This window comes from Heptranchias perlo, chromosome 30 (genome assembly GCF_035084215.1).
Source record: "Heptranchias perlo isolate sHepPer1 chromosome 30, sHepPer1.hap1, whole genome shotgun sequence".
NCBI classification, from domain to species: domain Eukaryota; kingdom Metazoa; phylum Chordata; class Chondrichthyes; order Hexanchiformes; family Hexanchidae; genus Heptranchias; species Heptranchias perlo.
In genome coordinates, this window is record NC_090354.1 from 24,574,844 (window position 1) to 24,586,002 (window position 11,159).

Here is an 11,159-nt window from a genome sequence, read left to right on the forward strand (position 1 = left end):
TATAAATACTTGAAGGGAAAAATTTGCAGGGCTATGGGGAAAGGATGGGGGAATGCGACTAACCGGATTGCTCTTACAAAGAGACAGCACTGGTTCGATGGGCCGAATGGCATCCTTCTGTGCTGTAACCATTCTATATGATTCTAAGAGACGGTAATCAGAGGTCCCAGATTTAAGGTAATAACATTTTCAGGGCTATGGGGAAAGGGCTGGAGCATGGGACTAATTGGATATCTCTACCAAAGGGCTGGCACAGGTATGGTGGGCTGAATGGCCTCTATTGTACTGTATGATTCTATGATTGTATGCATTATGAATCAATTCCCCCTTTCCTGCTCAACACCTCAGGCTCGATCATCTCTCATTCAGAGGGACAATCGGGAATATTGGGTTGAATAGCTGAAAAGAAAAACTGTGGTAGTATCTAGGAGATAGAGTGGAACCAGTGGATGTAATATATTTGTATTTTCAAAAGGCATTCGATAAGGTGCCACCTAAAAGGTTGTTACGCAAGATAAGGGTTCATGGGGTTGGGGGTAATATATTAGTAAGCATGGATGATTGATGAAGAGACAGAAAACAGAAAGTAGGTATAAATGGGTCATTTTCAGGTTGGCTGGCTGTACTCTCTGGATTTTAGAAGAATGAGAGGTGCTCTCATTGAAGCACATAAGATTCTGAGGGGGCTTGACAGGGTAGATGCTGAGAGGTTGTTTCCCCTGGCTGGAGAGTCTAGAAGGACGGGGCATAGTTGCAGGTGAAGGGGTCGGGCATTTTGGACTGAGATGAGGAGGAATTTCTTCACTTAGAAGGTTGTGAATCTTTGGAATTCTCTAACCCAGAGGGCAGAGGATGTGTATATTCACGGCTGAGATAGATAGATTTTTGGACTCAAGGGAGTAAAGTGATATGTGGATCGGGCGGGAAAATGGAGTTGATGTCAAAGATCAGCCATACTGAATGGCGGAGCATGCTCGAGGGGCTGTATGGTCTACTCCTGCTTCTATTTCTTATGTTCTAATTTCTTATGTCCTTATGGTAAATTGGGTTCAAATGGGGTTGACATGCTTTGATTGGGGATGAACAATCAGACAGTGGAGAGAGGATAATAGAGGAGAGGGAGTCACGGTAACAGGCAGCAGGGAGGAGAATCCAGAGCATTTATAATGAGTATGAGAAACTGACAGATACAAATGGGAAATGAATATCACTCCAGTAAAAGTGTTATCATTAAAACAATTTATTTTCACACACGTTTTCATTCAGTATAAAAAGTTTTCAGTTTAGCAAAACATTGTCTATTCCCCAACTCTTAATAAATATCAATAAATTAATATTTCTTTTTGAACTCACATTACGCATTGTATAAAACTTTAACATTTCATTAGTTGAAGAGATCACGATGATAAATATCAATAAATTAAGATGACCCTGAGACGAGTTGAAGTGCTGGCCGCTGGGAGAGCAGAAACTAAAAGGTCAGAGCGGGTCAGGGATAAGGTCAGGGGGCATCAGTCTGGAGCCCAACCTTTGAAATCCTGACTTCACTCTGTAATCCAGTGACCGAGCTGGGTATTGGCAGGGCAATCCAGTGCAGAGAGTTGTCACTGGAAGATCAGCAACTGGAATAAGGAGCCTCACAAAGCTGAATGGCAATGGAACAGTTTCCCTATGGAATGGGGCTGGAACCAACAACCTTCTGACTCAGAGTGTTACCGCTGAGCTAAGTTGACAACATTGTAAAATTAATAATACTTTTCATTACATAAAATACAATATTTTAGAAATTCAGTGCCTTTAACATAAAGTATCATCATTCTTAGTCTGAATTAAACAAGTCATTGGAAAATCTTCATGTTTACTCTTCTCATTTTTGTCTTTACACATTGTGTAAAAAGTGTATAATTTTATTGCAGTGAAACCTTTAACATTTCATCAAGGTAAATATTACACCAATAAATATCAATAAATTAAAATAAATAAACAAATATAGAACAATATTAAGACATTCGTTCTTCTTCATCAGTCACCTCGCTTGTTTACAGCATCACAAGGTAACATCTGTCAAAATATAAATATTTTTTTATAAATAGATGGTCTTTTAAATAAATATTAATTGTTCCCAATCTCTATTAAACATGTCTTTGGAAAGTCTTCAGTTTCTTCTTCTGATTTGTGCCGTTATGAAAAGGATCTGTTGTAAACGGGCCCTGGTCTCGGCGCGGATTATTTCCCAGGCGCAGTCACTGAATCTCTGAAAAAGAGAAATATTCAGGAAAATACATTAGAGAATGAACAGATTTAAATTGGGTGAAATGAACTATCTGTCAGTAATCAAACAGTCAAATATCAATTGTCCCACCTTCTGTTTGAGAAACTTTTCCAGTTTCCTGAAGTATTTGTGAATGGCGGCGTTTCTCCTGGGCCTGGACTCTGAGCCCGGTTTCTTGACACATTCCTCCAGCTCTTCGAGCTGCCGATCCAGGAGAAGCCGGAAGTTTTCCACCTTGTCCTGGGGCCATGTGACTGAGTCCAGGTTCATGCTGTAGATCTTGATGAAGTGGCGCAGTGTCTGATGGACAATCTGGATCCTGTCCTGGGTCTGAGCAAAATACACACAAGGACATTAGAGGGGGTCTGTTCCTATTTAACCGGCCTGATATTGGGCAAACCTAACAGCCCATCACCGCAGCTCAGCTATTTCCCATTTTAATGATGGTGTAAATGTGTAAAGTGTCTGAATTTAAAACCACAGCCGAGAGATGTTTTTTCTTTTTTTTAAATTTAAGCTACGGCACATGGATTGATGTTGGCAATATTACTGGGTTAATACATAACTGGTTCCTACCACATTCCGCTGTGGGCTAATTTAACCCCTTTATTTTAGCAGACTAATTCCTTCTGTCAAATAGACAGAAGAATGTCAAACCATTTAGACCGGTTATGGACAAGGACAAGGAACAATGAAACGTGAAAACACACAACTGCAGGAGAACTAATTTCAGTGAGTTGAAAGGGGATCTGGCCCAGGTGGATTGGATTCAAAGATTGGCAGGTGAAACAGTAAATGATCAATCGGGGCCTTCAAAGAGGAGATAGTTTGGATACAGACTCGACACATTCCCATTTGGGGGAAAGGAAGGGCATCCAAAGCTAGAGGTCCCTGGATGGCTAAAGATATAGAGATAAAACTTAAACAAAAAAAGGAGGCTTATTATAACTACCAGTATGATAATAAAGTGGAGAACCAAGCTGAATACAGAGTACAGGGGAGGACTGAAAAAGGAAAAAAAGGGGGCAAAGAGAGTATATTGGAACAGATTAATGGGTAACATAAAAGTCTTTCATAAGCAAATAAATAGTAAAAGGGTAGTTAATAGAATGGTGGAACTGATCAGGGACCAAAAAAGGAGATCTTGTGGTGGCAGAGGGAATGGCTGATGGACTGAACGAGTACTTTGCATCTTTCTTCAAAAAAGAAGGGGATGCTGCCAATATCAAAGTAAAGGAGGAAGGAGTAGAGAAATTGGATAGGATAAAAATAGATTAAAAGGAGGTACTTAAAAGATAAGCAGCTTTTAAAATAGAGAAGTCACCCGGTCCAGATGGGATGCATTCTAGGTTGCTGAGGGAAGTAATGGTGGAGATAACGGAGGCTCCAGCCACAATCTTCCAATCCTCCTTAGATATGGGAGCAATGCCAGAGGACTGGAGGATTGCAAATGTTACAAAAAAGGGGGAGAGGGATAAACCCGGCAACAACAGGCCAGTCAGCCTAACGATGGTGATGGGGCAACTTTTAGAGACAATAAAATTAGACAAAATTAATTGTCACTTGGAAAAAAATGGGTTAATAAATGACAGGCAGCATGGATTTATTAAAGGCAAATCGTGTTTAAGTAACCTGATTGAGTTCTTTGATGAAGTAAGAGAGAGTTGATGAAGGTCGTGTCGTTGATGTTGTGTATATGGACTTTAAAAAGGCATTTGATAAAGTATCACATAGTCAACTTGTTAACAAAACTGAAGCTCATGGGATTAAGGGGGTAGTTGCAGCATGAATGTAAAATTGGCTAAGGTACAGAAAGAAGAGAGCAGTGGTGAACGGTTGTTTTTCCGACTGGATGGAAGTGTAAAGTGGTGTTCCCCAGGAGTCAGTGTTAGGACCGCTGCTCTTATTGATATATTTTAATGTCCTGGACTTGCGTATATAGTGCACAATTTCAAAGTGTACAGATGACATGAAACTCAAAACTGTAGGAAACAGTGAGGAGGATAGTAACAGACTTCAGGACAACATAGACAAACTGGTGAAATGGGCAGACACATGGCAGATGAAATTTAACACAGAGAAGTGTGAAGTGATGCAGTTTGGTAGGATGATTGAGGAGAGGCAATATAAATTAAATGGTACAATTTTGAAGGGGGACGGGAACAGAGAGGCCTGGGGGTGTACATACTCAAATCTTTGAGATGGCAGGACAAGTTGAGAAGACTGTTAAAAAAGTTTAAAGGATCCTTAGCTTTAAAAACAGATGCTTAGAGTACAAAAGCAAGGACAATGTGCTTTACCTTTATAAATCAATGTTTCAGCCCCAGCTGTAATATTGTGTCCAATTCTGGGCACCACTCTTTAGGAAGGATGCCAAAACCTTAGAGATGGTGCAGCAGAGATTGACTAGAATGGTACCAGGGATGAAGGACTTCAGGTATGTAGAGGATCGGGAGTTGTTCTCTTGAGCAGAGATGGTTAAGGGAAGTTTTAATAGAGGTGTTGAAAGGGTTTTGATAGAGTAAATAAGGAGAAACTGTTTCCAGTGGCAGATGGGTCAGTAACTAAAGGGCACAGATTAAAGGCAATTGGCAAATGAACCAGATGCGAGATGATAAGAAATGTTTTTATGCAGCGAGTTGTTATGATCTGGAATGCACTGCCTGAAAGGGTGGTGGAAGCAGATTCAATGATAGCTTTCAAAAGGGAACTGTATCAATTGAAGGGGCATTTTTTTCAGGGCTGTGGGGAATGGGCAGGAGAGTGGGACTAATTGGATTGCTCTTTCAAAGACCTGACACAGGCACGATGGGCAAAATGGCCTCCTTCTGTGCTGGATCATTCTATGAATCTATGATTTAACCTGCCCGTGATGATGCATACCACATAGCCAATCATCGCAGTTCAGGAGTGAGATGATAAGACGGAGTGAGATGAATACAGGGAGTCAGATAGTTAAAGGAAATTGAATTATTAGGAGTGAGATGGTTGGATGGATTGAGGAGGTTTGAGGGTGTGAGAAAATTAGAGGGAGTGAGATAGAGAGAGTGAGCTGGAGCGAGTGAATATTTCTGCCATTTTCACATCAATGGGCGGCCAACACGGGGTTTGAATTTCCTGATTAAAGTTCTGATGAGATTGTTGATCTTACTCATAGTTTCCATCAAACTCTTGCTTGAATAATATAAAATAATATCCAGTGTTCGCTCACCTGTAACCCCCCTGAAAGTTTCACCAGGTTCAAGGACTTGGTTTTCAGCGAGAGCCTCTCTTTAACACACTGACGGGGAAAGGCACCGCCCTGAAACAGAAGATCATCACCGTCACAGACAGCCCAGAGAGAGAAATACAGGAGAAACAGTGACTTTTAATTGAATAAAGTTATAAAACGCCAAACTATTTCTCCTGATATGAGTTTTTACAACAAACCGGCCTTATGTGTTTCGAATCCGGCTCTGGGTGTTGTTTAAACACATCATTTCATTCAGTTTCTTGAGATTCTGTGTGTTTCGAACTTGCGGTAACTGCAGCCTCTCGCAGACCAGACTCAAGGTCCAGGACAAGACCCACACAATGCAACATCTCCAAATACTCGCCAAAACCATGCTCAAACGACCCAGGGTAAAGAGCCGATCTGAAGGATCAGAAACTGAGCGACCGCCGGAGCTGCCGAGTCCTGTGGGTGTCCCCCTCTCCCCTCAGTGTCTCTTCTGTTCTCCGCCGCCCCCCCCCCCCCCCCGCCGAGTCTGATTCACCCTCCCGCAATATAATTACCCCTCTCAGTGTTTCATTTCCTTTCTACCCTCGGGGTCTGATTGCTCCCTTCCCTCAACATCAGATTCTCCCTTTCCAGACAATATTGGATTCCCTCTACCCTCAGTCTCTGATTCCCCCCTGTATATCAGGATGTCCCCCCCCCCCACCACCAGGGCCTGATTTCCCCTCTCCTCTGTATCTGATTCTCCCACTCTCCACTTGGTCTCATCTCCACCATCCCTCCGTTTCTGTTTCCCACTCAAACCATCATTCCCCTCTTCCCTTAATATCTGATTCCCCTCAATCTCGATTTCTCCCACCCCTCAATATCTGATTCCCTCTCTTTCCTCAATTCATGACTCCCCCTCTCCTTAGATCTGATTCCCTCCTTAATATCAGGGTACCCCACTCCTCACTGTTCGGTTTTCGTTCTCTCCTCAGATCTGATTCCCTCCTTCACTTAGAATCTGATTCAACTCCCCCAGGGTCTGATTCAATCTCCCCCCTCAATATAAGATTACCCCCCCCCCCCTTCAGTCTTTCATTTCCTTTCTCCACTCCATATCTTATCTGTTCTACCTGTAGAATCTGACTCAACCTCCCCTCAATATAAGATTACCCACCTCATCAGTTTTTCAGTTCCCTTCTCCCCTCATGGTCTGATTCCACGTCTTCCATCAGGATCACGTTCCCTCTCCACTCAGCCCCTGATTCCCATCTCTTCTTTACCCGATTCTCCCTGTCGCCTCAAGGTCTAATTCCTCTGTTCCAACCAGGGGTCTAATTACCCCTCCAGGTTTCAGGGACCTTTTGCTGTAGGACACTATCAATGAGTGTACCGAGTGTAACAGTAGAGTCACTCTAACCATAAAGACGTCAAATTCATACTGAAGACTCGGTTGATATTAATTGGACAAAGTTACAAAACCCCAAACTATTTCACGTGATATGATTTTTCATAACAAACAGATCCTGTGTAGTTCGGTTCCGACTTTTGATGCTGTTTAAACTCACCATTTCATTCAGTTTCCTCAGAGTCTCTCTGTTGAGAACTTGCTGTAACTGCAGCCTCTCACAGCCCAGACTCAGGGTCCCGGAAAACAAAACCCACACAATCCAAAATCTCCAAACACTCGCCAAATCCATATTCAACTGACCCATGGGTAAAACGCCGATTTGAAAGATGAGAAACTGAGCGGATCGCGGTTCAGCTCCGAAAACGGTTCTGAATGAAACTCTGGAAGTCGAAATGTCGCCGCTTGTGATCCCGGAGCGGTTGCCTGAGCTGCCGAGTCCTGTGGGTGTGCGGCTGGATACTGCTGGGAGCTCTCACTGCCATGCTGTCGGCTTTAAGAGGGGAGACTGGGAATGTTTGGATTACATTCGAAAAGTGAAATCTGGCCGCAGGAGAGCAATAATTTGTGCGGTTCCTTTCTGAGGTAAGGAATCTAAAAGCTGGAGATTCGTGAACCAGCGACTGGAAATTCCCCCATCGAAGATCACAACCAGCGCTCGGTCCCAGCTCAATGTTGTCTGGATTCGAATCAAGGGGGCACTGAAGTGGTGTCGGGGGCAGAGTCTGTATTGGGGGAGTGCGGACATGTATTGGGGGCTGTATTTTATAATCCGGGTTATAGTGACACCGACAGCGGTGATCCCGGTGCCGCGGCTTTTAGTGCTGACATTCGGCTCCATGGAGAGCGATTCCCTTTTAAATCCACTCTCTCCCCGGTGTGCTCACATCGTGCTTTTACTGTTCACACTTCGCGGGCTGGACATTGCAGAGAGCCCGGCTCACAGTGCAGGGTCACGGTCTGATGCTGTCTGTCCGATTCCCCTGTCGGAGATTCTGCTCTTTAAGTAGAAAAAGTTCCTCATTTCTCGGTTGTTTTTTGGAGGTTTCTTGAGATTTTCTTCTCCAAGAATATTTAATCTGCTCGGACTCTGAATCAGAAGGAAGAACCGACTCCTTTTCTTTCATCGTTTCTTTCTTTTCTCTCTCCCGGGAAAGTGTCCGTGTCAGTTTGTCTGTGAAAATGAGCCTTGTGTCAATTTCACCGAAAGCGAAAGTGCCTCAGGGAAAGTGACGAGTCTCGTCATTTCCGAAATTGAGGAGTGTTTGTAAACAGAACGGATCACCCTGAGAGCGAGTGAGGGGGATCTGGGAAAAGGTTTGGGATATCCGGGATACCCCGGTTACTGGGGGAACATCACAAAATCACTCTCAGCTGTAACTACAAACAAAAACTTCTCCATGAGTGAATCTGGGACCGAATCTCACCAGCACCACCTGTGGACAGCGGCAGTGAGTGATTTGGGCTTGAATTAAACAATCACATGACAGCAACTTAAAGAGATACTGTTTTGGTGAAAGCCTTTCCATCAAGTCGTTTAGTTTTTGATTGACCTCCCAAGGCTGGGGATCAGTGGTTATAGGGAGAGCTAAGATTAAAACTGAAATTTTAAAATTGCGAATAATATTAGGCTAATGTTGTAATAATTATTAAAAGTTCCGAAGGGAGGCGAAAAGGGGATCAGGAAGTTTAAAAGGGAGTCTGAAAAGCACTGGTGGGCAATATACTGGGAAATAGCAAGGAATCTTATGTGCATATCTATCCATAATATAATGATACACTTACATTCGTGCACACTTCCTTTTGCATCACTTGGCTTCCCGATGTCACGTTTGTGTCACATAAGAACATAAGAAGATAAGAAATAGGAGCAGGAGTAGGCCATACGGCCCCTCGACTCTATTCTACCATTCAATTAGATGATGACTGATCTTCAACCTCATCTCCACTTTCCTGCCCGATCCCCATATCCCTTGATTCCCCTGGAGTCCAAAAATCTATCGATCTCAGGCTTGAGAAAGTCACACTTTTTGTGTTAACTTTGTTCCATTGTAAATTGCTATGCCGACATTTATTATGGCTCTTGCCGAGGTGAACTTGACAGTCTGATTGCATAAACTGAGCACTGGCTCAGATAGTTCAAATGAATTGAGGTAGGGATATTGATGGGAGTGAGTGGGTGGTAGGTGTGGAACGAGTAGTGGGAAGATGAAATGGTAAGGGATGCAAAGGAGGCGAATGTGGGGACAAACCTGGCCTTTGAACTCGCCATGTGAATCACTACGGGAAATCGCCTAATATTTTGGCCACAAACCTCACTTCCTGTTGTCACAAATTTTGGTGAAGTTTATTGTCAGCATTTCCCATTGTAAATTGCGATGTCCACATTTGCAATTCAAGTTTGATATTTCAACTGTCATGATGTAGTTGCAGCCTCTGACCATGAGGGTGATATTTTCGTATCTTCACATTCTCCCATTGGAGGGAATAGTGTGCAGTTGTGGAAGGATTCACAGGTTGACGAACAGTCTGACAGGCCGCACTGGTACATTCTTTCCATGTCCGTAACCACCTTTATACCAGATGATAATGTCATTGATCCTATACAACGGGAAGGCTTTTTGGGCTCCCACAACCCATACAAAGGGGGAGTACCCACAACCACCGGACACCAGTAGCTGGCTGGATGACAGCGTAGAATTCACAGCCGGAACTCCGGTCTCCACTCACTGGGACTATCTGGAGCTGAGTTTGAGCTCTTCACCTTCTGACTCAGAGGTGGGAATACTAAAACTAAGGTAAAGGTTCACTCCAGGTAATGAGGTGATTCTGTGGAATGAGTTTCTGAAGTCTCCCCAGTTTGCATATCAAAAATGTATATTGATCAACTGACTGTGGGTAAAGCCTGATGAAATGTGTTAATAAAAAGTGTAATGATAGTCTGTGCAGGGCCGGGAGCACATATAGATAAATGAGGACATGTTTACTTGAGTGTGAATAAATGGCAAAGATCCCTCATCAGTATTATTAATTTGAAAATGGAACCTGAGGAGGATGTAGAATGGAAGTATTGAGATAAATATACAAAAGAAAGTGTAAAGAGAGTAAAAATGGGGCACGGGGAAGGGAGTTTGAAACTTTAATGTGGCTGAAAGATGAAAGGATTGGAGGGTGGCAAGAAATAATAGGCCTTTTAATCTTAACTCAGCGACAGGCAAATTCATAGAGTCCATAATCTGGGATGAAATTAGTGAACACTTGAAAAGATGTGGGCCCATTAAGGGCAGTAAAGGACAGGTTGTGTTTGGATAATTTAATTAACTTTTTCAACAAAGCCACATATATAAAGAAAGGAATGTATTCAGTGTTATGGTTATGGATTTTCAAAAGCTGCAGGATAAGATGCCACATAAGAGACTTTCATTCTCACTCTCCAATCATTCCCCTCCCCACTCATTGCCTGATGTCCTTTCCACTCATTATCTGATTTCCCCTTCTATACTCTGCGTATGATCCACCAAGCCTCCTCCCTTCTCAGTATCTCAGAATGTCTCTTTCCATTTAATGTCTCCAATTATAAGAATGGATATGTAATGGGCTATGGATAGGAAGCAGAGAGTTGTGGTGAATGGTTGTTTTTCAGAATGGAGTGAAATATACAATAGTTCCAAGAGGTCAGTATTAGGACCACTGCTCTTTATCATTTTATTAATGACCTGGATTGGGTATATAGAGCACAATTTCAAAGTTTGCAGATGACACAAAACTGAAAAATGTATATACAGTGAGGAGGATAATAACAGACATCAGGAGGACATTCTGGCACCATAACGCAGGAAGGATGTCAATGCCTTGGAGAGGGTGCAGAAGAGAGTTACTAGAATGGTATCAGAGATGTGGGACTTCAGTTACATGGAGAAGCTGGAGAAGCTGGGATTGTTCTCCTTAGAGCAGAGAAGATTAAGGGAAGATTTAATAGGGATGTTCAAAATCATGAACGGCTTTGATAGAGTAAATAAGGAGAAACTGTTTCCAGTGGCACGAAGGTTGGTAACCAGAGGACACAGATTTAAAGTAATGGGCAAAAGAACCAGAGGCAAGATGAGGAGAATTTTTTTTATGCAGTAAATTGTTATGATCTGGAATGCACTGCCTGAAAGGGTGATGGATACAGATTCAATAATAACTTTCAAAAGGGAATTGGATAAATACTTGAAGAAAGTAGGCCTCATTGGATCGCTCATTCAAAATGCCAGCACAGGCACGATGGGCCGAAT

At 42.8% G+C, this 11,159-nt stretch overlaps 1 protein-coding gene across 1 annotated transcript; it reads right to left on the reverse strand.

The window, feature by feature from the left end:
* Positions 1–1,956: 1,956 nt before the first annotated feature.
* Positions 1,957–7,174, reverse strand: LOC137300174 (interferon alpha-21-like). The gene is made up of 4 exons (XM_067969252.1): positions 7,043–7,174; positions 5,484–5,573; positions 2,363–2,602; positions 1,957–2,254 (listed from the first exon to the last, which is right to left on the reverse strand). The coding sequence occupies exons 1-4, from the start codon at positions 7,172–7,174 to the stop codon at positions 2,156–2,158; spliced, it is 561 nt and encodes a 186-aa protein (XP_067825353.1). The 3' UTR covers positions 1,957–2,155.
* Positions 7,175–11,159: the final 3,985 nt, after the last annotated feature.

Coding starts and splice junctions, on each gene's coding strand:
- LOC137300174 (XM_067969252.1), bottom strand. CDS start 7,174: ATGGATTTGGCGAGTGTTTGGAGATTTTGGATTGTGTGGGTTTTGTTT. Junction 5,574..7,042: donor TGAGGAAACTGAATGAAATG/GTGAGTTTAAAC, acceptor CTTCTGTTTCAG/GGCGGTGCCTTTCCCCGTCA. Junction 2,255..2,362: donor AAAAGTTTCTCAAACAGAAG/GTGGGACAATTG, acceptor TCTCTTTTTCAG/AGATTCAGTGACTGCGCCTG.